A 26,159-nucleotide genomic window follows, 5' to 3' on the forward strand; every position below is an offset into this window, starting at 1 on the left:
ACAGGGGATGTTTGGGAGTTCCGGGGATATCCATCAAATGCGGCATGACTCGGATTATGAGACCACGATGGCGGAATTTGTTCATCCTCTGGCTGAGGGCGGGTGAAAGAAGAAGACATGTCAAGAGATGTTGTTAGAGTTCATACAGGAAGAAAAATTCGTTCCATATGTTTTGTGGCAAGTAGAAGACACGTGCCCATCGTAACCCTGTCACCTCGAAGCTAAATAGTGCAAAGGCACCACATGTCACATTATAATCATCGCAGCAAAGCCGATCGAGTTCAAAACAGATCTCTTCAGACTAATCTCCTTTCCCCTATATCACTTCACTTCTCCTTTGCAACAATGGCCGGCAATCTTTCCACCTTACAGTCCGAGCGCAGAGTTGAAAGCCTGAGCAGCCTGTTCCCCCTCCAACCCACTCGCAGCAGCAGCACCATCTTCGCAAGCAGCGACGGTGGCCTCGCCGGCGCCGCACCGTGAGCCCAGCTGTCCACAGATGAAGCTTGTGATGATGTCGACGTTGTTGGCGCTGCCGTGGTCAAAGTCGCCCGCCGGCCCAAAGCTCGCCTCCGCCCGGCCGTCGAGGCCCTCGGCAAACTGGATGCTGGGGTCGGCGCACGCGCCAAAGTCGCTCTGGCGACGCACGAGGCGCGCGGCGCGGGCGAAGCGCATGCGGCCGTCGGCGCCGCGGGTGACGGCGCGCGCGTTGCGGCGGACCTTGCGCAGGCGGGCCGCGGCGAGACAGTCGTCCTCCTGCGCCGAGCAGGCGGCCGTGCCCTCGGCGAGCTGGCCCGCGTTGGCGGCGTTGAAGCAGGCGTTGTTCTGCACGGCGCAGGAGCGCGAGAGGGCTGCGTTGGCGGTCGTGAAGGTCGCGTCGCCGACGGAGAAGGGGCGGTCGGCGTTGGCGGCCGAGGAGACGACGGCTGGCGCGGCGCCGCCGAGGGTGCCGGTGAATGTCTGGATGTTGCTCTCTGTTGCCGTGGCGGCCTCGTCGCCAGCGGCGGCTTCCTCTTCTTCGACGGGGGCTGCGACGGCTTCGGAGGCGGCAGGATCGGCGGCGGCGGTCTCGTTGGCGGGAGGGGCGACGACGCCGGCGTCAGCACCGGCACCGGCACCAGCTCCGATGGCTTCGCAGACTTGACAACGTCAGTACGAATTTACATCGCTAAATCAACTTACGGGTACTTACTGGGAACGAGGGCATCGTTCACGTTGCCACCGTCAGCAATGCCAGCGGCGTCGCCCTCTGCAAGGACTTCGGCAACGGCAGCGTCGATCTCCTCAGGGGTCGCGTCAGGCACGAGGAGGTTCTCAGTAAAAATGCAGCCGACGGGGTCAGTCGCGTCGTTGCACGTAAAGCCAGCGGCCGTGGGGTCCCCAATCTGCAACAATGTCAGTCAACTTTGCCGAAACACGTCGTTGTATTGCCACTCACCTCGCCAGGGGGGAATGTCCCCGACTCGAGCGCAAGCTGGGGGTCAGCTCCGATAAGTGCAAGCTGCTGCGCCAGAGCCAGAGTGATGGCCTTGTTCTCCTCGGCGGCGCCCTCGGACGCGGGATCCTGGTGCTGCGAGATGGCGGCGATCTCCGGGTTCTCAGCCGTCTCGTTGCACAGAGCGCTGCGCTCGCCCACGGAGAGACTGTTGCGCTCGAGGGCGCGGAAGATGAGGGCGTTAGCCATGCCGTCGATGTCGCCGGCAGTCTTGGCGCCTGTGAACGCCGAGTCGGCAGTGATCTGCTGCAGACAGTCGGTGTTGGTCACGTCACCCGCACCGTCGGCAGCGGCGGCGGCACCGAGGAAACCAAAGACGGAGTCGGCAATGTTGAAGGGGTTGTTGAGCTGGAGGAGCTCGTTGACGGCGATGAGATACTTCTCGTGCGAGTGTTCCTGGGGAACCTCAGCAGCAGTGAGCCCAGCGAGGGCAGCAAGGATGGCGGTGTGTTGGCACTTCATGATGACTTTTTGGGAAGTTGGACTATGAGTTTTGGTGCTGAATAACGGACTGTCAAACGATGTAGACAAATAAAGAAGGGCCGGCCCAGCGGTTTGGAAAGAATGTTGATCGCAGGACGAAGAGAAGGGAAGCAAAGGAGGCTCACAGAACCGTAGAAAGAAAGAATAGGTCAGAAGGAGACTGTTTTGAGCTGATGAGTCCAAAAGCCCACCTCATACCTGGCGCGGATGAGATCGTCTTATATGGGCATCAACGACCACCAGAGTTGGGATGACAGAAAACCACTTGGTCGAGCGCTTGGCCTCCGTCTCATCTCACACCCTGCCCAGCTCGGTTGAAGGGGTCTAAAGCAGCATCCAGTAGGGGCAACAAGATGCCGATCATCAACAAACCGGGGGCAAGAGGCCGAATGAAGTTGTTTGAGATGAGCCTTGGGAGGATACTTCGGTAGTGACAAGATCCGAGAGCGGGCTGGGCCTGTCAGGAGCTCTGTATAATGCTACCATATTCAGAATAAAAAGTCTTGGCTGAGACTACACCGCTCGGTTCGGAGAGTCTGCCAGCCAAACTGTGGACCAGATAGCTATTGTTGATGGACCCTTATACAGATCCCAGAAGTGTAGGTCTGTCCAGATATCAATAACACACACATTCTTGGTGTTGCGGCGAAGCTGAAGACATCGTGAAGGCGAAATAAAATGGCAGTGAAATGGAGTACAACTGGGTTACAACCAAGCGATCCGCCAGTCAAAGACAGCTGCACATCAAAACTCTCTTTGCACAGCAATCTACTTCAGATCCATCGAAATAGATCTGACAGGTTGTAAGCGTGGCTCGCCCTGGTCACGGCTCACTGGGCACAAATGTCAAGAAAAGAGTCAATGGCGATCAAGAGGAAAATCAGACACCACCTGTCGCGTCAAACGTCTCATACGTAGGAACACTGGCGATTGGCTCTCAGACGCAGTGTGGCCCCTGGCAAGACAGGGGTCCCCCGGCCGCGCGCTGTGATGTTCCCAAGGCTGTCCTCCAACGCGCCTAGCAGTGGATGATGCACGGTTATGGATAATTGTAGCTCTGGTAGCTCTGGCTAGGAGACTCGGTCGTGACCCCCTCGTCATGATCTTCTTTTGCGGCCAGGGGGAAGCCGATGCGAAACTTGTTTGATTCGGTATCAACCAGATCTAGATTCCTTAAGGGATGGGCAGTTTTGCGGAGAGATCGGTCCGATCACTTGGTCTGCCGATTAGCATAATGCAGTGCTGCGTGGTAGCCCTAGGCTCTGGGATCACGGGCTAGACATGACTCTACATTCATCTGAACCATGGACCAAGTCAATGAGCAGCCCGCGTCTGCCTCGTCTCGTGTTTCTCCGTATGCTTGCACTTGGAAATGGGGAGGATTGCGTACAGACAAGCATTATGGCTTGAACAGTAGCATCACACGACAGACAATGCTGGAAACCCCATGCTTCCGTGATGGGGAGGTTCGAAGTACCAAAGTGAAGGCTCCAATTCGAGAAAGTATTTGTAGTTGCATGGTATTGACTGTAGCATCCTCATAATCAACGCTGCCACGAGCATGTCCATTGTGCGATATTCGGACGAAAATTGCCTGTATCATTTGCATGGTCATTCTCTTTCCAGTTCCCTGGGTGTACCTTCGTCATCGAGAAAGGGTAGGGGTCGTCGGCACGGGTCTGCATCTGTTTGTCATCGACGCAGTTGATGGCAGCCGAGATCTGGAGGCAGAGTGTGTCGAGGTTTGCTGATTGTCCAAATCGTAGGTGGCTGTATCGCAAATCCTGTACCCTGAGTCAGTACCTCGCCGAACAAGACTCACACCTCCATGGACCGCAAAAAAGGTGGTGTTTCGAGGCTCTCATTGTTCCCGGACGCTCGACTGATTATACAACATGACAAAGCGCATGCCCGGGCCATTGTCTAGGAAAAACGCAGTCTCCCCCTCATCCTCTCCCTTCCTGCTCGTTGCTTTCCACCGCTGATTCCCGCGCCGCCGGCAGATGATCGAAAAGAATCTATACGTCGTTGTGTATGTGTTTTCCGTCTTCGTCCGCCGTTTCTCCGAGGATATTCGTACAAAAGGACGTCGCCGCTGCCGCTTCCCCCTTTCAAGCCAGCAAATCTCGCTTTAACCGATGACGAGCTTGCCCTCCTCGGGGAAGTCGTATTCGGGGACCTCGAGGTTGAGAGGGGCAGGGCCCTTGCGGATACGGCCCGAGATGTCGTAGTGGGAACCGTGGCAGGGGCAGAACCAACCGCCGTAGTCACCGGCCTCGCCGATGGGGACACAACCCAGGTGGGTGCAGACACCTGGAAGAAGAAAAGGTCAGCGAGGCGCGCTCACGGGGGGAGCACGAGACGAGGGTTCGGTGTCGCCGGGAGGGGACGACATACCAAGCATGACGAGCCACTCGGGCTGCTTGACACGGTCGCTGTCGTTCTGGGGGTCACGTAGGGAGGCAACGTTGATCTTGTTGGCCTCGTCAATCTCGGCCTGAGTGCGGTGGCGAACGAAGACGGGCTTTCCGCGCCACTTGATGACGACCTGTTTTGCTGCAAGTCAGCGATGTTTGCTCCTCCACAAACCTGGGACGGGTGATGTAACGCACGTTCTTGCCCTCGGGAATGGCGCTGAGGTCGACCTCGACCTTGGCCATGGCCAAAACGTCAGCGGAGGCGGACATGTTGACGAGGAACTCTGCATCGCCGTCAGCAATTGAACTCGATTCAGCCATCAGAACCCCGTAAAACTCCGTCACACGATCCTCCTCTTGCCAGTCCTGATGCCCAATGGCGTCATGTTCGTCTCTTGCCCATCGCCTCGGCTCGTGGTGACGTACCCTGAACGGTAGACTTGGCACCCGCGGCCGTGATTGCGCCCATGGTGCCGACCATGAAGTAGGAGAAAAGGTGGTTCTTGGCGCCGCTGCCCTTGCTCATGTACTTGGAGAAGTCGGGAATATCATCGCCCTTCTGCGCACCCTTGAAGGGGCTCGAGTAGCTGTGGGGGGTGTAGTCGGCGCGGGCGGCCGTCGTGCTCAGCGCCCGGGTGGGAGCCGCCGCGGACCGCGAGAGCTGGCGCAGGCAGGTGCGGGAAGCGTTTGCGAGGGGCGCCATCGTGACGGTTCGAGGTCAATTGGGGGGGTTGTCGGGGGGGTGGAGTGGAGGTTGATGGGCAGATTCAAGGGCGGAAGCGCTCTTTTTTTCCTAGAGGTGGTTCGTGATGATGGTGGTTTGAGGATTGCCGAAGCTTTCTGTGCATGCCTGAGGCACAGGCTATGAAATTGACGGCTTTTGATTGGGCGTGCTATGGCCAGATACCCGGGCGTTTCCGGGTACCCGTCTATGACATATCTCCATAACTTGCATACTCAAGCGCCATAGGCATAGCCTTTCTCCAAAAGGAGTATTTCAACTCGATATTTGCATACCTACTTCATCAAGCATCCTCAAGTGTACGTGCGTCCACCAGGTCGGTTGTGTCTTGATTATCATACAATCGTCAGCTAGTGCATCCTTCTGAGCTCTTCAACCATGTTCCGCATCGCTTCGACAGACGGTCCCAATCCCTCCACAACAGCTTCTTGTCTAAGTTCATCCAAGTCCAAGAACCGCTCAATCAGCTCTCCGTCCACAAATCTGAACGGCGCTCCCGCCATCCTCTTTGCGTTTCTGAATCCCCGCCATTGGCTAAACGAGGGTCCCTCGTTGTCTTCGGGCGCGGCTTGGCCGAGGTAGCGCACGATCCCAGCCAGTCGTTCCTGGAAGGGCAGCAGGATGCTCTGGTACTCAGCACTGATATTGGCAAGGACATAGAGAGAACCGTCGACCTGCGTGCGTTCATTAGCGGTTGAAGACCAATCAGTTGTCGCCGAAAGGGTTGCTTACCGTTGCGAGGAAGGCCTTTGGGACAATAATGTCGCTCTCTGTCGCCGTAATCTGGAGCGGGCGGATCTTATTCACCTGCTCGCCCAGGTGCATCTCGCTCGTTGTGCGCATCTGCTTCTGATCGTGCTCAGTCGGCGCGTCCGGCTGACGTTCCAAAATCATGAGGTTTCCCTGCGCGTCCGCCTCCAGCCAGGATTCCTCGCCCAAGCTGCACACTGCTGTGGCCCAGATGTATTCAAAGTGTCGTGCCCTCTCTATTAGTTTGGCCTTGCGGCCGTCTTTTGCTGGTACAAATTCGACCAGGGTCATGGACTGCATTAAATCAGCCACTCCAATCATGTTGCCTGATATGTCGAGATCAACGGGAAATGTCGAGGGCCGGAATGTCGTCAGCTTCTCAAGCTTTCCAGATGTCGTCGAATCCTCGATGTAGTCGTATACTACCACCGTCTTGCTCAAGCCCGCCACAAGCTTGTCTCCCATCACACCCAGGCATCGGCAAGCACCCTTCAGTTCGTGGCTGACGATGAGGTAGGGGTTCCTGTCAGAGTCTATACCAAGCACCAAAATCCGACCCTTGACGTCGCCACTATCGTTGACGTCAGGGTCTGCGAGATAGCTTGTGCCAATTATGAATCTCTCGGCGGGCTGCCCTGTACTGTCGTCGAGTTCGGCTCGAATCACAGCCTCAACCAGCTCCACAGAGGCTTCTCCGCCAAGGGCAAAGGGCCTGCCGACCTTACCGAGCACAATCTCGTCTACGAGCTGGAAGGCACTTGAGACAATCTCTTCGTCGTGCAGAAGCTCTTTTCGGATGGTGCCGATACCGAATGCCTTCAGTGCCGGAGAGTAAGCCACCCGCCGCACAGTCTCACCGATATGAAGGGGGTTGACGTGAGTCCGGCGTTCGGTATCCACGTTGGCGATACGAACATTCTTGTCAGTAGCTAAAAAGATGGCATCGGGAAACCCCTCAGAATCAAACGGCGCAATGTGAGTCACGTCCTCGGCGGTGGCAGCCGAGTAGATGATCCGGCCCTCAGAGCTGTAAATCAAGCTCGAATGTTCGGTCGTCGCAAACACATTGCTCTGACCAGGGGCACCCGGTCGCGGCAGCACATGCAAGCCTGCCTCCCTGCTCCCCAACGTGACACTTTTCCTCGCCGTAAGAGAATAGTCATCTTTTGAGACGTTGATTGAAACCACTTGGCCGTCCTCAAGAGAAACGAATAGCGTGGGGCCTGCGAGCTGAGGCGGGTGCAGCTGGACCAAAGCGAGATCCCTAGGAACAGAGACGTTGTCGTCGTTCTGTTTGATGCTTTCGCCATGGAGTGCTTGCAGTGTTCCGAGGTTGATGACCGACACGGAGCCTGTCGACCAAAAGCCAATAGCGCCGATATCAGGGAAGTCTCGCGATGCGTGAATGCACGAGATCTGGCTGCCGTCGCCCCCGATACCGTCGCCCAGTGCTTGCTCTCGTACATCAAAGTTTTGAGTCAGATTCAAGGACACGAGGGTGCTTCCGCCGACAGATAAAAGTGCATACTTCTCGTTGACAGAAGCATTGACGATACTTCCCCCGTTGGATGACGTCCAGGAATTTATCGTAACACCGCTTTCCGAGTCTAGAAGAAGCGCGGAGGAAGCCGTAATTTGCAGCGTGTGGCCGTTGGCTAATGAGCCTGCGAACAAAGTCGGCTGGTCAAGTGTGAGACCCTGGAAGTCCGCCAGCTCTTCGACGCCGCCGTCGGCATCGAATTTGAAGACCCTCGTCTCTGTTATGAACGAGACGACAAGCGTGTCAACCTTTTCAGACCCATATGACTTGAGCGAGAATAGACCACGGACATCCTGTATGCCATCTAATATTCCAATGTCCTCCAAGCCGACGCTGCTTCGGATGCTCCTCAGGCTACCGTTGTGGTGCACACCGCAGCCCGCCACAATGCGGGCCTGTCCAGACGAGAAAGCGTTTCCAACCCCACTGTCGCCGGCGTTGCCCAGGTCCATAATGGAGAAGTCGAGGATTGGGGCGATGTTTGGTATTGTTTGGATCAGCCGTATTGTCTGAGCGCACAGGTCAAGCGTGAAGAGCTGGGAATCTCCATGGTGTGATCCCAGGAACAGAATCTCGTTGCCCATATAGACCAGACACGAAGCTCGTGATGTCTTTCCAATCGTCTTGAGCGACAGTCCAGTCACGATGACGCCGTCGACCTCGAGCGTCAGCAGGTGTAGGTTTCCGTAGTCGTCGGCGAGAAGGTATCGTGTAACATCGTACTTGGCCCACGAAACAAAGATCCTGGGTTCGTCGAGTGCCTTGCTAATCTTGACCTTCGTCAGGGTATCAACATAGATAAGCATTGTCTCACCAGCGACGATCAATCCTCCAAGCTGCGCGCTGGCATTTGTTGTGTCGCGGCGATGGTAACGCTTCACGTCTGATTCGACTATCGACACTGGGATGAGTGTTCTGGCGAACGGGTCGGGAATCTCGAGCTCGAGCTCCCGGTTCTTCAAAGGGTCGAACTTGGAAACGTTGGTGTTGCCGTCCTCCATGAGCCTGTAGACGGCCAGATGCGCATCCTCCCTATCGATGGAATTCTGGTAGAGAAAGGCGATGGTCGGATGTCCCGTCTCCGTGGGCACGAAGGTGCTTGCCTTCATGAACAGTTCGGAGAGGCGAACCTGAGCCCAGTCTTTATCAAGCCTCAAGTTTGCGCCCTTGCGCGTGCCCAGTTGCATGATGTTCATGACGCCCTCCCACAGGTGCATGGCGACGAACCTGCCCGCGGGATCGACGAGGCACTTGTCCTGGCTCTGGGCCTCGCGCATGTGCGGCTCTGCAATGTCCTGGATGACCTGCTCTGTGACGAGCTTGCCCGTTGTGGGGTCCCATCGCGCAGTGAAGTAGTGGAAGAGATCGGTACCGACGAACAGAATGTCGGTCTCGGACGCTTTGGGTCGGAGGGTTTGTAGGAGGGTGATGGTGCCGCAAACGACGGATGAGCTCAACAGAGTCAAGCCTTCTGAGGTGGGGCGCGAGATCTCAAGCCGATTGACCTTGCTGTCGCTGGCGGTTAGCAGTCGAAGCCGAGGTGAGGGAGGGGTGATGGAGGGGCGCAACGCACGCAGTAACCAGCACATCCTCGTCTGGCCACAGGCGGCTTGAAATGGCCAGGCGAATGCTGCTGGGCCGGTGAATGGGGACAATGTACGACATGTTGTCAGGTTGGGAGAGAGTAGTTTGCGAACAAGGTGTCTCCGGCCCCAAAGAATTGGGCCATCGACGCCGATGATGACGGGGAATGGAAGGAGAGAGCTTGGTCGGACTTAGGGGACCAGAGCTCCGGCAGCGCTGAGATCATGACCAGCGACCCCAGGCGCTATCGATAGCGAGATGCACGGACCAGTAGGGGCTACAATGTGAAGCTCACCTCACCATGATTCACGACTTTGGATTAGGTGATCATGTCAAGCCTTGTGATGCCTCATGCCGATTCATTCCGGCTCTCTCATGCTTTTCAGTCGGAATTCCTATTTGAAGGAGGTATCGTCTGCTATTAGTGCATTGAATTCGTATGACTGGCAATTAGGCTTGGACGCCATCAAGTCAAGAACAGAGGTTGGCGCACCAAGTCAGCATGCTACGTGTGTTCAACATGATCCAGACACAGCTCATCGATTCTTCTGCGACTTACAGAAATTATTTGAAAACGATTCTAGCCAATGGAAAAGGTGCAGTGATCTCTGAAGCTGCTGGTGCACCGACGTACCTGCTAGGAACTGGAGGCTGGCATTCACTGATGGCAAAACAAGAACGTCACGTTTGGTTAGATGTATACCATTTTGACTCTAGCAAAGCAGACTGACTGATTCAATGCCCACATCTGACATGAACATTCACCCCTTCGCCGGCCTCACCATGCCCCACGCTCGATAAGGCCTCTCAAGCCCAAACTGCGCAAGACTGACCACGAGCGGCTCGACATCCTGAAACCCAAACTTGGGATACAGCACGTGTCCCGGTTCCGAAGACTCAAGGAAGGTCGCCAGTCCGAGGCGATCCGCCTCGTCAGCGCCCCATTGCATCAGCAGCTTCCCAGCGCCGCGGCCTTGATGCGCGGGGTCCGTCACGAGGACATTCAAATCTATCGCGGGGCAATCAGCAACGCGTCTCCGTCGTTGGCGGATCACGCAATGCTGGGCCCAGACACTAGGGAAAAGGTACTCACAAATGCATTTCAGACCCTCGACGTTCTTCCTCAGACTGTCAATCCCGCCGTACATCAGCTTGGCAGCCTCGAAATTCATGCCGGGCGAAAAGGTTCTCTCCTTGGGCGGGGGCATGCCCTCGGCGTAGACCATCCATTTACCCCAAGCGACGATGGCGTTCGGGCCCTCAATCTCCGTGTCCGCCACGGCGATGAAGTGGATGTTCGGCTCCTTGGAAAGCGTCTCCGACAGCTCGGCCACGCGGCGCTCGTCGGCGTCGGGCGGGAAGGGACCTGGGTAGACGATGGGCTTGATGTGGCTAGAGTCAAAGGCGGCCGTCTCGACGACGATGCAGCGCTCAAGAATGTCGTGGTCCGATGCCTCAACGCGGCGCAGCTCGAGCGGCATGTTGGCGGTGGGTGTGATGATGTCACTCTGAATGGGGAGAGGGGTCCGTGGCGCGATTGTGAAGGCGATTGCAAAGGCGATCGTGAATAGGAGGCCTGACGGATAGCAAGAAGCGCAACTTGCGATAGGGAAGGTGCAGTTGCAGAATGGCCGGAGTCTTGAGACAAGCTTAAGGCTTCAACAGAACGGGGCTCCTGATGAGGACACGGAGGTTGGCACGGAGCGGGGGCCCGGAAAGGTGTCACTGATGGGGGCAGGCCCGGCGAATGACTCACGAAGGATCGGGTGTGCGGGGCGCCCCGGGAACGTTGGAATTAGGCACTGGTGTGAGATCTTAGTCGAGCCGATCCAAACGCTTGTGTTCTTTTCTTGCGTGCCACTTGTAGCCTAGAAGGGGCGAATACCCCCGACAGTCCACCTTGGATTAGGCAGGTGTTTAGTCTGTCAGATTCAGGACGTCATCAGGCTTGTTGCCACTCCCACTATCCCCCTTGCAACGCCTGTCAAACCTTTGTTAGGTATAGATCTTATCCAAACCAGTTCCTCCCCCGAAAGAACGTGTCCATGCATCTCAGTAAAACTGCCCTCTAGGCGTGTTGGGTCCAAAGTCGATGGACGTCAGCGACACGTCCTGCACGAATTGAGGATCAAAGTTCTTCAGGCAGTAGTCGACCACCATGTCGATGCCTGGGATCATCGGTCAGCACAGGCACCAGAAGCAAGAATAGGATGGATGCGTGCATGACTTACCAGCGCCAGCACCACCCGCAGTCCAAACCTCGCCCTTGCCCTCGCCCTCGTACACCTTGTCCTCTACGACCCACCGCTGCTCAACCCATTCAACAGCCGGATACATCTGCTTCGCACCGGCCAGGAAGTTGCGGTTCGTCGTGGCCTTCTTCCCATCCAATGCGCCGCTGCTCGCGAGCCACATGGAGCCCGTGCAAGTCGTCATCCAGATCCTCGTCTTGGGGAAGGCCTCCTTCATAAACCTGTTGGCGGCCGCCGGGCGGTGAGACGGGTACGGCCCGCCCGTGATGACAATGTCGAGGTCACGCGGACAGTCGTCGTAGGTGACGTTGGGGAGCCAGCGGAGCGAGGGCGTTGTGGGAGCCGGCTCGAGCGTGGTTGACATGTAGAAGAACTCAATGTCGATAAAGTGGCTGTCATACTTGGTGAAGGCCTCGGCAGGGATGTTGGAGGCAACCATCTCCGCCTGCATCTCGGGGGTCAGGGCCGACAGGTTGTTGAGGATGTCAATGCCGATGATGTCGGCGAGCTGGATGTTTTCCATCATGACGCCGACACGGACCTGCTTTCTGGGGGTTTGGGCGGCCATGGTGTTTCTTGTCCGGGTATGCAATGCTGTCAATATTGTGGATGAGTTGGTGTCTAACTCTGGGGCTTTGTGTGAGTTGCGCCAGTCCATCCTCGGTTCTTATACCTTGTGCGCTTTGGTACCGGCTCCCCAGCAGATCTTCCCGTTCCGAAGCCTTTCGGGTTCGAGCTCATCACAGAAGAATCAAGACATCGGCTGAGCCATGTTGACTCTTCGTCGAAGGCCGCAATCACGCAGGCAGCTGTGTCAGGGTATCGAAGCGTCGAAGACAGAGGCCGTCATTGCACGTGGTGGCTGCTGTTTCACCTGCCCGATTTGGAGCCTGCCCAGGTTTTGTCTCCGATGCGGCTCGGGGCGTAAACACTAGCCACGCCAAAGGCCAGCCCCAGTATCTCGCTGATGCCCGGCGGAGTCTGGTCTTCAATGGTTACCCCTGTTCTCGGCGTTGCAAGATCTTTTGGTCTGAATTGTTGAATTTCGTGGAAGTACATTGCTATCTAGCATTGTACTGAATTGCTACCGATGCACTGCAATGCACTACAACGCATAGCAGACGACATAGCAGATGAAAGCTGTTCAGGACAAAGTGGTATCCTCAGTCGTGCCGTTAATACCAGCAGCCAGCTTTTCATCCAGCTGCGTCACAACGCCACTGTTGGCCGGTTTGCCCAGATTCTCCGATACAGGCCTCACGACATCACACCTCAGGTTCTGCGCCGAGCTCATCTTCTCCATGTGCGTGTTGTTTGTCTGCACGAAAAGCCTCTCGCGCCCCTCGACCGTAAAGGGTGCCCACTCAGCGGCACCCTTCTCGCGATCGCTGTTGGGGTCGAGGTTGCGCACAAACGAGATCCAGTACTTCCTGAACTGCGAGACGATGGGCGCGTTGGTCGTAAAGTACGAGGCAGGCGGGCCACCGTCTGTGCGGCTGGGACCCCAGAAGGCGTACGTGTTGACCGTGTGGTAGGCGCCGAAGCCGTCGGCCTCATCCTTGGGGTCGAGGACAGCGTACTTGTAGTTCCAAGTCGTGGCTCCGTCACGCGCAAGGTATTTCTGGACGTTGCGGACGATGCAGTGGTTGCCAATGTCGCCGATGGCGTTGGCGGCCTGGCGCCACTTGATGCCCGAGTTCGGGAAGACGGGCTGCGGGACATCAATGTAGAGGTCATCGATGATGGCGAGCGAGTTGTCCGACAGCGAGGGATCATTGCCCTTGATGAAGCCGAGGGCCTGCTCCGTCGTATTTGTTGACTGCGACGCCGAGTACTTGGTACCCTCGTTGGCGCAAGTGCCCCAGATGGTCGGGAGCTTGGTGTACTTGCCCGTGCGGAAGAGGTTCACCAAACTGTCGGAGAAAAGCTCGCCGTCGATACTGGGGTTGAACCAGCAGTTGGACGACCGGACAGCTGACTGGTTCAGGGCGCGCAGACAGGAGAGCGAGTCGGCCGAGTCGGCGCAGCCCTTCTCCTTGGCGAGACAATCGTATTGTCCCTGTCCTTGCTCCAGCGTGCGCATCGTGACCCAGCCGCCTGACTCGACGATGCCTCCGGCGAAAGGCTTCTTCTTGCTTCCCGTGTTTGCAGCCATGAGTAGACCAACGGCTGAGCCACCGGCACTCACACCGTCGAGGACGACTTGGTTAGGGTTGCCACCAAAGTTGTGGATGTTCTTCTGCACCCATTCCAGGGCTTTGAACATGTCCTTGATACCAGCATTGAGCGAGCCGCCCGCGCGGACTTCCTTGCTATGGAGAAAGCCGTACATGCCGACGCGGTAGTTGATCTGCACGACAACGACATTGCCGTCAGCTGCAATCTCGCTGGCATCCCAGTTGGCGTTGGAGTTGGAGGAGAAGCCGCCACCCTGAAGAAAGAAGACGACGGGCAACTTTGAGTTCTTCGAGGCCTTGGAGGGCGCTGTCACGGCCAAGTACAGGCAGTCCTCGTCGACTGTGAAGCGATCATAGGTACCGGTGACGGTCCAGTCCCCCGGCTGCTGCGGGGGGCAGATGGGACCGTGGGCTGATGCGTTGACCGTGCCTCTCTGGAGCGGGTCGGCTGGGGCAGCGAAACGAAGCTTGCCAACGGGAGGGGCGGCGAACTGGATGCCCTTCCAACTTGTGACGCCCAGCGCCTTGTTTGTCACGGCTCCCTGAAACTGGGCGTACCCGACGTCAACGAGAGGCTGGACGGCTTGGACGCCGGATTGCAAGAAACCTGTGGCGGCCAGCACAGACGTGAGATGAGATGTCACCTTCATGGTGGCGTGTGACAATGATGTGGATTGCCAGGTGAAAGAATGATAAGTAAAGCCGAGGGATAAACGAACGGATCAAAGAGATGAAACTCAATAAGAAAGAAAGGACAATCTCAACAGAGACCAGATGAGCAAGGTTGCGAATGCGATGAAGCGATGATCTCTTGCTGGCCTTTCATCGGAGCTAAGATTCCGTACTTTATATTGACGACTTGAGCCGATGTGTCCGTCCACAGTTCGGAGCTTCGATGCATTTTCCCCTATACGCAATAGAGTTCAAGCTATAGTGGTGGGTTCGCGGTAAAATACACCTCTGTTTAAATGAAACAGTCTGGGGTGATGATTTTGACAGCCGGCAGTTCAGGGACCCCCCCATTTGAGAAGAAATGCCATCCCCGTCTGACGATCGCTCCACTGTCGATGCGACAAAGGGGTAAATTGGCTCGGGTTGAACCGCATATGCCGAAGCCATAAGATCATCAACTCTGGGAGTAAAGCGCCGGCGCAGCATCTGGGCCGCAGGCATGCTCGGATTTGGAAAAGAACAGATTGGTACAGCCGCCGAACGAAGGCAGGCCTGTTGCATCGGGTTCGGAGTCACTTCTAGCCCTTGTCCGAAATTGAGCAACATTGAGTGCTGAGACGTCATGGCCTTGTAGACTTTGTTCATCCGGGTTGCACTCGAAGCAACCATTTGGGTCGACAGGTCTGAGCGCCGAAGAAGGTCACATCGAAGATGTGCCAACTGCGTCTGTCAGCTATATCTCGGAACGTCGGCGTTTGAGCAAGTAATTCCTCTCAAGCTACTGGTGTGAGCTCTAGGGGCTCGGATGGCCCGGCTTCGTCAGGTTGCGGCAGGATCGATTGTCGAGAGAGAAAATCGTTCGTGGGGGAGGCAAACCATCAAGCTCACCGTCAACGTCGCACAAGTGCAACGGTATGGTGTCTCTCACAGAGGCGGATATGAACGATGCTGGAAATGCCAGCACCCTTCTTGCATTGCGAGAGCCAGCTGCGGATGATTTTGCAAGGTGTCGAAGTAAGGGCAATCCGCTCCTTCCCCTCTGTATTGTCCTCAAGTGGTCGCTCCTGCTACCGCTTCTGGGTTCTTGGAATGTAGGCAGGAGCGACGAACTCGAGGCAGCAACAGATCATGACTTTTCATCAAGCACGTTCTTCTTCTGAAAGATTACTGCCAGAAACATGTGCTCACATTGACTTGGCCGGTTCGTCATGACCCGACCTGCATACAGCAGACTGCATCGGATCTGTAGACATCATGAGCGCCACTCTCACATCGCCAATCACCTATGAACCAGACTCAATGGCCATCTACCATGCCATCTTGAGAACGGTTCGGTACGATCTCCGCCAAACGGGGCACATCACTGATAGCCGGGCCTCTACAGGGCATCTTGCATCACTGTCAGCTATGTTGCCCCTTGTCGAGGAAGTCGATGAGGCGGACCTCGCAGATGTTTGCTTCCCAGCACCCTGCCTTCGCGAGACCATCCTACCGGATGAGTCTATTGTTGACCTCGTCAACAGTTGCAGCCAGAATGCCACAAACAAGGACCTACAGATACTTGCGGAGGATGCCATTACGTACTCCTCACGGGTGACCAAGGACTTGGAGTTGCCTCTACTGCCCAGTAACCATGATCAAGATTTCAAAGACTTTCTCAAGAAATATTCTCCAGGTTCCCGGCCCAATCCCATCCATACATCGATACTTCCCCATGAGCCGGTGGATGAGCATAAGGACGAGAGCATGACGTTTCCCAGAAAGGCATACGCCACTCTTGCTCACTTAGAGGAACAACTTATGACTGAGAACATTGAACCGGATGTGTGCGACACGACATGCATATCTGAGGCCTTGAAAAACTACAATGGAGGGGGCTTGAGTCTCTCAATCATCATGAGCGAGCTTGCAATTCTTCAAGTACGCATGTCCTTCTTGTCATCTTCAGGCACTGACTGCTATGATAAGGGCTCGAACCGCGTGGCCACCCCTCTTCTACTTCCCCTAGAGGGGGGTGAAGATCTGCAGCCACCGATACTCGAACAGCCGGACCCCGACAATTTCGTTCCGTTGGAGACTGTCTCTCGGATAGAGGGAGATCTGAGGACTAGAATAAATGCACCTCTTCATGTTGAAGCACCGCCAGAAACACCCTCCATTCGTATATCGAGCACACCAAAGGAGCCAGAAATACTTTCATTCACCCCGCCGTCGTACGTTCAGATGTCTGATGTGATGTTAGAGCAACCTACCATGGCTGAGCCGACTTTCTCTGTACATTGTTCAGTCGACGCAGACCGAACACCAATTACTCTTAATTCCTTCTTCACCAAGTCGGATCCCATTTGCTCATTTCATTTTGACGACGCGGCTATACTGGACGAGCGTCAGGGTAACAACCCACAAGCACAAGTATACCCGAAAGGCCTGGCTTCACAGTCCCATCACACCGCGGGACAAGTACAACAACAACTGGAGCAAGATAAGCCCAGAGATCCCGACTCATTGATTCGTTTGCCCGTCCCGAAGCTCGACTTCAGTATTCCGAATCCATCTCGGCCCAGCACTGGGTGCTCTACAAATATGTTTGAATCTGTGAGGCACGACTGGAAGACGTTTCCCGACGCATGGCCTCAGGATCTTGAACGTGAGAGGCAGTTGCGGTGGACGCCTTTCTCGTTGAAAGACGCTGAAATCAACGTTTTCGAAAGCATCAGTGATTATGAGGACACTCTAGTGACGTTGAGCCGCTCATCTCCAGAGCCCTCCAAAGAATACGCAACCTATGATGCCGGTTCGTTGAAGATATATCAGCATGCTAAGAATGCAGTGATCAACGCCAACTTATCGTCACGGGAAGAATCTCCTGCTGTACAACCTGTGCGTCAGGCCACATCACTCAATTTACCTGCACCACCAGCAGACAATCTGCTGGAGCTGGCGAGGAAAAGGAAAGCCGACAGGCTACGATATGAAAAAGTTGTGCCCCAAAACAAGAGACTGCGCGAAAGCCATCAGCCACACGGGAAGTACAAAAGTATTCTCCTCGCCGACAACGAACCCGGTGCCTTGAACAAGATGCTGTCCAACTACTTGGCTTTGATCGACCATCCACAGCAAAGGCAAAAGTCCGATATTCTCGTTACGCCTCCGAAGAGTCAATATCTCAATCCACAAGACCAAATTCATACAAAAGAAATCCCAAATGTAACCCGTCAATGGCTGGTGCCCTCAGAGAAAGTCCCATACCTGACAATCACGCCCCTGGAAAAGCCTGTACGCTTTTTCATCTCGACAACAATACCTCGCTCATTGATATACGGCTTTCAGAAATACCTGACAGCAGGAGTCGATATGCTTGATCGAGATTTCAGCATGCCCTGCCAACGGATATCTTCGCTCGCATCAGCCTCTTCTGAGGATGAAGTCTCTGCCCTTTCATACGAAGCTGACCTGTCGATCTCTGCTTCCACGGGGATCGTGGTCACTACGCTCCTTCAGGTCCGTCAAAGGCCTCTTCCGGGGTCGGCCGACTCCACATCACAATTACGGAAGCGCATCAACAACGTGGCTCCCTTGTACGAGCGTCTTGTAGTTCTTGTCTGGAAAGATGGCAAGGACGACGCGTCTGCAGGGGCACCACTGTCTCCAGCTGAAGCCGCAGCTTACTCCGAGTTTGTCAAACAGAACGCTATGTTGCGTGGCACAAAGATCGAACCTGTATATGTCGGAGGGGGGCCTCGTCATCTCGTTGCTCGGACTATTGCGAAAGTCCGTCAGTATGTCACATGTGACAAGCAGCATTTGCTCAGGGAGGAAGAAACAGATTGGGAAATCTTCTTTCGACAGGCTGGCATGAATATATATGCGGCCCAGGTGCTTGCTGCGTCTCTTCGAGACGACTTTGGAGACCAGGGCTTGGAGCGCTTCCTGAAGATGCCGCGGGAAGAGAGGATAGAGCATTTTCAGGAATTACTTGGGGGAGGCGCCGTACTCGGGCGCATATGTGCGACGTTGGACAAGAGACAGGCTTCAAAGCATGGGGATGAAGCAGACTGGAGAAGCCAGGAAAATACGACGGCATGACGACATGACCGAGATTTCCTATATAATCCTCCATGTGCGAAGCGATTCGTGGAAAATATAAAATGATACATTATTCATTAAGATGGAACATATTCTAATCCGCCGAGTAGCCTACGCCGATGAAGCCCCTGGTCCTCATATAATTTCGTGTCGATGGTGACTTTATGTCTAGATATTACTGGGAACCTTGTCTCCTTTCAGCAGAAGGTCCTTGACTTTTTGCACGCTCCCAATCAGTCCGTGCATGAAGCGGTCGATGACAGACTCGTCTGACGAGCTGTAGCTGCGCTGGAACGGAGGCAGCGCCTTGGTGCAATCGGTGAGACTGTTGATGTTGTACACGCCGAGGAGCGACATGCGGACATACTCGGCAGCGTAAGCCTGTCTCAGGTCAGTACGGGTAAAGCATCGAACGGCATATAGGCGGGCACAAAACAACGTACATGGTTCCAGGCGCCCTGGGATGACTCGGGGATGAACGACTCCCAGGCAGCGCGTGTGCGTGCATCGTTGGCTAGGTTGACGTCGCTTTGAAACTTGAAAACACGCTGGGGTGCGTTGGCATCAATAGTCTCGCCGTAGTACTTGACATCCCACACGCCAGGCGTGGAGTCCTGGGGATCACCGGGACGGGTACGGTTGACGAATCGCTGCTGGCTCGTGGAGTGGGCGCCCATGAGGGCGATAAGGCCATCCGCTGTAAAGGTCTTGTCGGCGAAGAGCTGGAGCAGGCGGTCTGCGCTGTGGAAAGGGCTAGGAAGGAGGTTGCGTGGGGGTTCAACGGCGTTGTCTTTACGGCCGATATAAGTCTTGATACGCGGACCGAGCGGGCACGACACGGTGGCTACGTTGGCGGCGAACTGGATGAGGTCGGCCATGGAGACGCCGTAGCCCTTGTACTTGTCGTGCCACGTCTTCATTTGAGCGCAAACCTCAGCAAGTCCGTTATTTTCGGGAACGCGGGCACATTCGGCCGTCAGGACGATCGACCCGTCGGCACCGGTGCCTCCGGTGTCCTTGGACCAGGTGGCGGCGTCGTGGAAGCCAAGACGGATGGAGGCACGGGCAAGATTGTTGCACCGACCTGCATCTCCGATCATCATGCCGCGCATCTCGTTGGCAATGTGTTTCCACACACAACACTGGTCCATGCGGCAGAAGAGGCCCCCAAGACGAGGGGCACCCAGCCAGTAGCTAGCCACGGTATTTTGGGGGTTACCGCGGCCGCTTAGGATGTTCTTGATATCTCGGCCGGTGGCAGTCAGCCGCCTGTCGTCAAGGCCCACCAGGTCGCCGATGATCTCGGTCGAGGGTCCGGAGCGGCCATTTCGTGATTGAATCTCTTGAATATCAGCCATTGCCTTGCTCATACCCGGATGAGCAATGGAGGCACCAGCCGTCAAGACAACCAATACAATGGAGAACTTCATGGTGGGATTGAAGAGGGCTGAAAATGAGTGTGATATTTGGAAGTTGAACAAGTGGACAATGAACGGAAAGCCCTCGGGCGACCACAAAGTAAACGCGATTTGGAGGGAATTATGACAGGGTGTTTCTTCTGCTTGCCAACATCTTTGGCAGAGTCTGGATACTACTCTTTATAAGTTGCGCCATCCGGCTCCTGCTAGTGACTTGTCCTTTGGCGGTAGCCATTGCAAGAAGGCGAACACAAGACACATCATGCAGGCCTGGCCGAGCCATGCCTCGCCCGACCTGGAAAAGCTCCGAACGCTGGACTCAGGGGTATCTGCACTCAAAGAGCCGAGACTACTCGACTCAGCAGACGTGAGGAGCTACCTCATCCCGTGGCCATGGGTGCTGTGGCTGAGGACATAGTACCAATGCGTGGTCAGTTAGCTCGCTTGGAAAACGGTGGAGGGCCATGACCGCAAGCTAGCACAGTGGCCTGAACTTCCTTCGTCAGTGCGTCGTGCCCAGAGTGGCGCGGTTGAAATGTCGAGGAAGCGTTTTGTCAGGAGAAGTAGGGAGGTCGCATGTAGTTCTCGGCACTCGGTTCCCTGGCGCTGATGATCTTGGCTCGGACGCGCTGGCTCACTCAGGTCAGAGTCGGGGCACGGACGTGAGAATTTCTAGTGCAGGTCTTAGCCAGGAACGCGGCCATGGAGAGGTGCTTTGATACAGGCATGATTGGCTAGTGATGTGCGCTGGCCTCACTGTCGGCATTGTGCCCTTGCTGACAATTGGACAGATTACTCAGATCCGCAGAATAAGATGTCGAAAATGCCGACTGGCCAAAACGCTGCTCTGCTCAATGAATTTCTTGGAGATGGCTTGGGCGGAGATGTCATGGGCGTGCTGATACGCGTTGTTGGCAATAGACGGTGTCCGTCTTTGCAATGGCATCGGACGTCCGTGGAGGCGGAACGTGACGCCGTTTGTAAGCACTGACCTAGTCTACTGTCACGAGTGTCCGAATGGCATTCTGCCCAGAACAAAGAAAATGCTGTGCTGACGACCCTTTGCTGCATTCTGCAAGGCCTGGTGGGGTCGCATAGCCGAGGACTCAGGCTGGGCTTGATGAGGTCTCTATTCCAGGAAGATCCTTTTGAGGCCCGTAGCGTAATACGAGAATGCCTCAATCGATGTCTGCTTCATTGCATGACGATATCGAGTTGTTTGAATCCACGTGCTATGTGCTCGGTGCCCGAAGACCCAGACCAAAAAGAAGGGCGATAATGCCCCTTCATGTTCATGTATTCGAACCCGGCAGAACAGTTGTTGGAAGGATTGCTCGCCATATTTGTTGATCCAATTGGTCGATATCCGAATATGAGGCTCATCCACGAGCATCTGCTTCACAATCATGCGCGCCTCCGATGTTCTGCCAGATGAGATTTCGACTCACGGGGTATTTTGGCGGATGGCCGGGGACTGCATTAAACTTGCTCATGTTCCTCTGCATGATGCTGCTGCTGATTCTGACGTGGTATATCAGTTTGCTGGCATCCGTCATCTCCGCCGCCTGTTGTCTTCATGCCAATGGCCCAGATCTTGATGCTGCAGTCGGATGTGATGCGGGTTGACGATATGGTGGGCAGCTGTCGTTCATCCCGAGAGCCAAGCCCTTCGTCGAGCTCTTCATCCGAGACTGGGGTCCAAGCCCCAGAACATGTGGCCACCACGGAGCCGCTGGGATGGAGTATTGTGCTCCCGATCGGTGAGTTGTGAGCCTGGAAGCGCCACGACGTGTCAAGCACACCTTGCTGGCTGCCAACGTCTTCCCACACGTACACATGACCGTCCTTCGAGCCTGCCCACACCTCAAAACCCCCATTGGAGGTCGAAGCTGCAAAAACGTCGCAGCTCAGGCGCTGTTGTGTGGCCCCATCACGGCCAATGAGGACACTGACAGGCTGGCGAGATCCACGCACATCGTAAACTAGGATGCTACTCGCCTGTCGCTCATTAATGGTCAAGTATCGTCCACAGGGGCTCCAGATTGTCTGGACAATGCCATGGCCATCATCTTTGCAGCCGAACTCATCATTCACGACGCCTCGAACGCTCCAGTTGGCAATGGCCTTGTTCGATCGGGATACGTCGTAGAGGCCCAACCACCGCGTCCACGTGCCCGCAGCTATGATCGGTGCCTCTGAGATAGCAGTGCTTTGGCTGGAAAGCGCCGATATCATGCCCTTCATACCAACGCCCCCTCCCTTTGAGATGTGCCGTTTTGACGGAATGGTCGGAATCGTGAGAATAGGTCCATCAGAACCAGGACGCGAAATATCAAAGTAGTCGAGCCGATTTGTAGACCCGACGAGGAAATGCGTTCCTGGCCAAGACCAAAGCAGGGTTTCAGCGGAAATGTACTCTTCCGTCTCACGGCGAATGAGCTTGTAACTGGCTAGTCGCGACTGTGTCCCTTCATCGGGAAACAAGTGGTGGAGTTGAATGGGGTGGTCCTTGCATGAGGTGAGCACCGTCTGGGACGCCGACTGAGACAGTGAGAAGAAGGGTGATGGAGCGACGGCATAAGATGGTTCAGATAGGTGAAGTGTGCTCTGGGACCCAAGTTGGTGAGCTTCGTCGTTGGGCTCAAGCAAGTTTTCTGGAAGTACAAAAGCCGACACGCGGTTGTCGGAGGTAGAGGCAACTATGGTGGTACCATCTGCCGTCCATTGAGCCCCACGATAGAATGAGAGTTGCTCTTGACTCTCGTTCCTCTCATGTGGTGCGGTTGCAGCTACTACATCGATGGATGGTTTTGAGTCGAGACCGCGGGCGGCGTCTGGCGCATCACGGTCTAGAGATTGGCCATTCTTGTTATCGATCCCACTCTCCGCATTGCGAGGGGATGTCATTGCAGCGTCCAGCGCTCAACGTTTGCTTGGGGGTGTCGTGGCTGTTGGCGAAAACAATGCAGGGTCAGGTCGAAGAGTCGCGGCGCGTCTATGGCAAGCACAATTTGCTTCAGGGCTATGTGAGTCTCGGTGAGGGTATACCCACCTTCACCTCTCGTAGTGGATCTCCGGGGAGCCGGACCCTGATAACACAGGAAGGGTGCAGGTACCTTTACACGTTGAACCTTGCGGCAGTCGACTTTGACGTCATGCTCAACACGAAGGCGCGTGCTGGCCATAGCTTCGTTGATTGGCCGCTGCTCTCGGCCTTGCCAGAACCGTCTACCTTGACTGGATGGTCCCTGCCGCTTGGCGCTACTGCCGTATCCCGCCTGAATGTCAGTGGCACTTGGCTTGGGCAGGCAAGCAATGTGTGTTTCCCTGCTCGTCTGGTCAGGCTGATGGCTGATGGCACTTTCCCATGCTCATCTCTCGTCACCGCGCCTTGACCGAGCTGTCGACGACGACTCATCCTACACACACCAAACCGTAGAGCGCGATCCCCACGATCCACAAGTCAAGAACCCGCAAAATGCGTCGCTGATCCCGCGTTACTGAGCTCGAATTGACTCGTCCCCTGCGATCGCTCCTCTCCCACCCCGACGCGAGACAACCGCCAACCCTCGACCCTGACCTCCGAACCGACTCCCCGCGCTGCAGGACACCCCAGCCTTTTGAGACGATCGGCGCTGCCTGGCTCCTCCCTGGCTGCCCAACTGCGATTGAAGGACGGAAGTCGTGCACACCGTACCTAGTGGGTGGCCTAGAACTTCTTCCATCATTGTCTCTTGGTTCGTTGGAGCAGGTTGTCGGCGCTTCTTCCCAACACAGTCAGGCGCTATCGAAGACGAGAGATGGATTCTGCAGCCGCCTTCTCTCCTACCATGGCGGTGCCCGCTTTCTTCCAGACCAAGGATCGCTGCGAAGAGCTTCGGTCTCCCAACTACTTCAACCTATCTCTCTCTCTGTGAGTCTCTGCGCCCATCCTGGCCACCCTGATCCTTTACGTCTGACCGAACTAACCCGCACCCCTCTCAGTTTGATCCTTCTTGGCCTCTTGATTTCATACCTTCCCCAACATCACCGTATCGCTTCGAGGCGAACTTCCGAGGGCATTTCCCCTTGGTTCGTTCTCCTGGGCGTTACCTCGGCCACCTCCGGTTTCGCCAACATCCTGACTGTGCCGCCATCACGACAAGACATCGCCTGTTGCAGTCAGCTGGAAACTTCCGAATGCTTGGCAGGTCTCCTGGGCATCGCTCAACTGGGCGTCCAGTGGCTTTGCTTCGCCCTCATGTACGTCTCTGACAATCAGACAATCTAGCTCAATCGGCATGTTCTGGTGGCAATCGCTAACGTTTGGCCAGTCTGGTTCTTTTCCTTGTCTTCTTCCGATCTGAAGATGCAGATGTGCCCGAAGAAGAGCTGACTGGCGAACCGCCCAAGTGGCACACTGCGGTCACTGTCGGGCTGCTGTGTGTGTTCCACGCCGTCATCATCATCATCCTGACAGGTGTTTTTGCCGTCGCATTGAAGAGTCATCTTAACTTTTGGGCCAACCTGCTAGGTGTCATGGCAGCCGCGCTCGCCGCTGTCCAGTATATTCCTCAAATCTGGACGACTTATCACTTGAAACATGTCGGCAGTCTCAGCATTCCCATGATGTGTATTCAGACCCCGGGCGGATATCTATTTGCGTTCAACTTGTGGCTCAGGTTGGGTTCCGAGGGATGGAGCACGTGGGGCATCTTTCTCCTGACGGCTACCATGCAAGGCATCCTACTGGGCATGGCCATCTACTATGAGTTGACCAAAGAGCGAGACCAAAGCGAGATTGAGAACAACGGTTTAGATGACGACGAGCCTCAAAGGCCAAACCCTATCCGTACCTACTCCGAGGGCTGGCAGGACGGCCTGCCCGGGCCCTACACGGCCCATCCAGAGCGTTACGCTGAAACAGAGGAGGAGCTCGAGAGACTGCACGACCGCGAGGAACGCCAAGTTCTTCGTGAGGATAGACCTCTGCTGCGACCAGGTGGCATTGGCACACCACGAGTCAACTACAACACGACTAGTTGATGGACTGGTCGATGTCCGAAGAGGAACTGGAGGTTGGCACACCAGATGGATATTTTTTATATTATGACGGGTGACTTGAAAAAAGATCGATCCGCTTGGCGTTCTGCAGAGAGCTAGTAGACTTTTACGTGTAACTATATACCTACTATACTTTATGCTGCAGGGTGTTCGACGACAAGCTAGAGGTTTTCTGGCCGCGCGGGCTTGTATCGCCGACGAGATCTTTCACTGCTTCCTCTGCGTCTGCCATCGTCAATCGGGACGCGCAGTTGAAATAAGTGGACATATCTATGGTTCCCGGCCTTGCAACCGACATGCCACTGTCAGAAACTTATGGGAGCAAACGTGACACGTTACACGCCACGCGTCCTGTGGTCGGAGCCAGGTCACCTTAAACTGTTCCCTTGATGCATATTCAGCCTACTGTATTCCAGCGTCGCAAGCACTATATGAACGAGAATCCTATTCTTGCCTCAACTTCCATTCCCGATCAAAGTTGGTCAAAGCCCGCTGTGCCGTCGGTACGCAATCCAAAGCCTTTATCGAAACGTGGCCTGGCAAGCTCAACATGTAAAGTGCCGACTGCGCCAAGTCCTCGGCAACGAGAGGATCATACCCTTGGTAAAAGTCCTCCATGGCGTCCTTATCATACTGCACCCGTTGCAGATGGAAATGTGTGTTCACAACGCCAGGCCGCAACACCAGAACCCTAATGTTCGAGCCAGCAGTCTCGTTTCGCAGGCTGTTACTGAAGCCCTCGAGGAACGCCTTGCTCGCGTGGTAGACGGCCTCGCCGTTGAAGGGAGGGCACTCGAGGCCAGTGACTGAGGAGACGTTGAGGATGGTGCCCCGCTTCTGCGGCCACATACTGCGATTTAGTACCGAATGAGTTGTGAACATGACGCCATTCACGTTCGTACCGGACATTTGAGAGACGGCGTCGACAGGGAGCTCCCAGAAGCGTGCTGGTGCTCCGAGCGCGAGACCTGCCTGTGGATTTGTCAGCTACAGGAGGCAGTCGCTTCGCGGGCGGATTTCTTTCATGGCTCTCACATTATTGATGAGGATGTCAATCTCGCCGAGGTCAGCAATCGCTTGCTTGACGGCATTGTCGACCTCTTCGTGGTTCTGGATGTCGACGGCGTAAACGCCGACTTTGACCTTTGGTGCTTTTTCGGCGATACTGTCTCGAACGGCCTCCAACTTGTCCTTCATGTTGCGTCAGTCTCATGGGCCTCGTCCCGATTGTCTGGTCTGCTCACTTTACTTCTGGATACCAATGCGACATTTGCCCCGGCGCCTGCTAAGACTAGAGCAATGGCTTTTCCGATGCCCATGGAGGCACCTGTCTGCTGCGGCGTCAGCGGGAGAACACACGTGTCGAATCATCATGGCTTACGATGAATGCCGTCTTTCCCTGTAGCGAAGCCATGGTGGGTATTGTGCGAGGTGGGGATGTCTGTAAACCGCAGTTGAGAATCGCGATCGCTCCAGTGGGCTTGTTGATCACCGAATATG

The 26,159-nt window shown here is 55.5% G+C and overlaps 10 protein-coding genes across 10 annotated transcripts; 1 reads left to right on the plus strand and 9 right to left on the minus strand.

Annotated features, from left to right (window-relative positions):
- Positions 1–366: 366 nt before the first annotated feature.
- Positions 367–1,957, minus strand: D7B24_009232 (uncharacterized protein; the record flags this gene model as incomplete). Its single annotated transcript, XM_028643308.1, has 3 exons — positions 367–1,139; positions 1,193–1,385; positions 1,439–1,957. The coding sequence occupies 3 exons, from the start codon at positions 1,955–1,957 to the stop codon at positions 367–369; spliced, it is 1,485 nt and encodes a 494-aa protein (XP_028498359.1).
- A 2,152-nt stretch (positions 1,958–4,109) lies between these two features.
- On the minus strand, positions 4,110–5,098 carry D7B24_009233 (uncharacterized protein; the record flags this gene model as incomplete). The annotated part of the gene is made up of 4 exons (XM_028643309.1): positions 4,110–4,291; positions 4,376–4,526; positions 4,591–4,679; positions 4,822–5,098. The coding sequence occupies 4 exons, from the start codon at positions 5,096–5,098 to the stop codon at positions 4,110–4,112; spliced, it is 699 nt and encodes a 232-aa protein (XP_028498360.1).
- Positions 5,099–5,487: 389 nt separating this feature from the next.
- D7B24_009234 (uncharacterized protein) lies at positions 5,488–9,092 on the minus strand (the record flags this gene model as incomplete). The annotated part of the gene is made up of 3 exons (XM_028643310.1): positions 5,488–5,811; positions 5,870–8,936; positions 9,001–9,092. 3 exons carry the CDS (start codon positions 9,090–9,092, stop codon positions 5,488–5,490), a joined length of 3,483 nt encoding a protein of 1,160 aa, XP_028498361.1.
- Positions 9,093–9,772: 680 nt separating this feature from the next.
- Positions 9,773–10,492, minus strand: D7B24_009235 (uncharacterized protein; the record flags this gene model as incomplete). Its single annotated transcript, XM_028643311.1, has 2 exons — positions 9,773–10,020; positions 10,105–10,492. 2 exons carry the CDS (start codon positions 10,490–10,492, stop codon positions 9,773–9,775), a joined length of 636 nt encoding a protein of 211 aa, XP_028498362.1.
- A 571-nt stretch (positions 10,493–11,063) lies between these two features.
- On the minus strand, positions 11,064–11,831 carry D7B24_009236 (uncharacterized protein; the record flags this gene model as incomplete). Its single annotated transcript, XM_028643312.1, has 2 exons — positions 11,064–11,179; positions 11,243–11,831. The coding sequence occupies 2 exons, from the start codon at positions 11,829–11,831 to the stop codon at positions 11,064–11,066; spliced, it is 705 nt and encodes a 234-aa protein (XP_028498363.1).
- A 576-nt stretch (positions 11,832–12,407) lies between these two features.
- D7B24_009237 (uncharacterized protein) lies at positions 12,408–14,090 on the minus strand (the record flags this gene model as incomplete). The annotated part of the gene is made up of 1 exon (XM_028643313.1): positions 12,408–14,090. The coding sequence occupies one exon, from the start codon at positions 14,088–14,090 to the stop codon at positions 12,408–12,410; it is 1,683 nt and encodes a 560-aa protein (XP_028498364.1).
- A 4,276-nt stretch (positions 14,091–18,366) lies between these two features.
- D7B24_009238 (uncharacterized protein) lies at positions 18,367–19,628 on the minus strand (the record flags this gene model as incomplete). Its single annotated transcript, XM_028643314.1, has 2 exons — positions 18,367–18,579; positions 18,642–19,628. 2 exons carry the CDS (start codon positions 19,626–19,628, stop codon positions 18,367–18,369), a joined length of 1,200 nt encoding a protein of 399 aa, XP_028498365.1.
- Positions 19,629–21,095: 1,467 nt separating this feature from the next.
- Positions 21,096–22,523, minus strand: D7B24_009239 (uncharacterized protein; the record flags this gene model as incomplete). The annotated part of the gene is made up of 1 exon (XM_028643315.1): positions 21,096–22,523. The coding sequence occupies one exon, from the start codon at positions 22,521–22,523 to the stop codon at positions 21,096–21,098; it is 1,428 nt and encodes a 475-aa protein (XP_028498366.1).
- Positions 22,524–23,446: 923 nt separating this feature from the next.
- On the plus strand, positions 23,447–24,641 carry D7B24_009240 (uncharacterized protein; the record flags this gene model as incomplete). Its single annotated transcript, XM_028643316.1, has 3 exons — positions 23,447–23,529; positions 23,601–23,858; positions 23,930–24,641. The coding sequence occupies 3 exons, from the start codon at positions 23,447–23,449 to the stop codon at positions 24,639–24,641; spliced, it is 1,053 nt and encodes a 350-aa protein (XP_028498367.1).
- A 462-nt stretch (positions 24,642–25,103) lies between these two features.
- On the minus strand, positions 25,104–26,073 carry D7B24_009241 (uncharacterized protein; the record flags this gene model as incomplete). Its single annotated transcript, XM_028643317.1, has 4 exons — positions 25,104–25,631; positions 25,695–25,850; positions 25,934–25,990; positions 26,041–26,073. 4 exons carry the CDS (start codon positions 26,071–26,073, stop codon positions 25,104–25,106), a joined length of 774 nt encoding a protein of 257 aa, XP_028498368.1.
- Between the last annotated feature and the right edge of the window lie 86 nt (positions 26,074–26,159).

This window comes from Verticillium nonalfalfae, assembly GCF_003724135.2.
Source record: "Verticillium nonalfalfae strain VnAa140/NRRL 66861 chromosome Unknown scaffold_9, whole genome shotgun sequence".
NCBI lineage: Eukaryota > Fungi > Ascomycota > Sordariomycetes > Glomerellales > Plectosphaerellaceae > Verticillium > Verticillium nonalfalfae.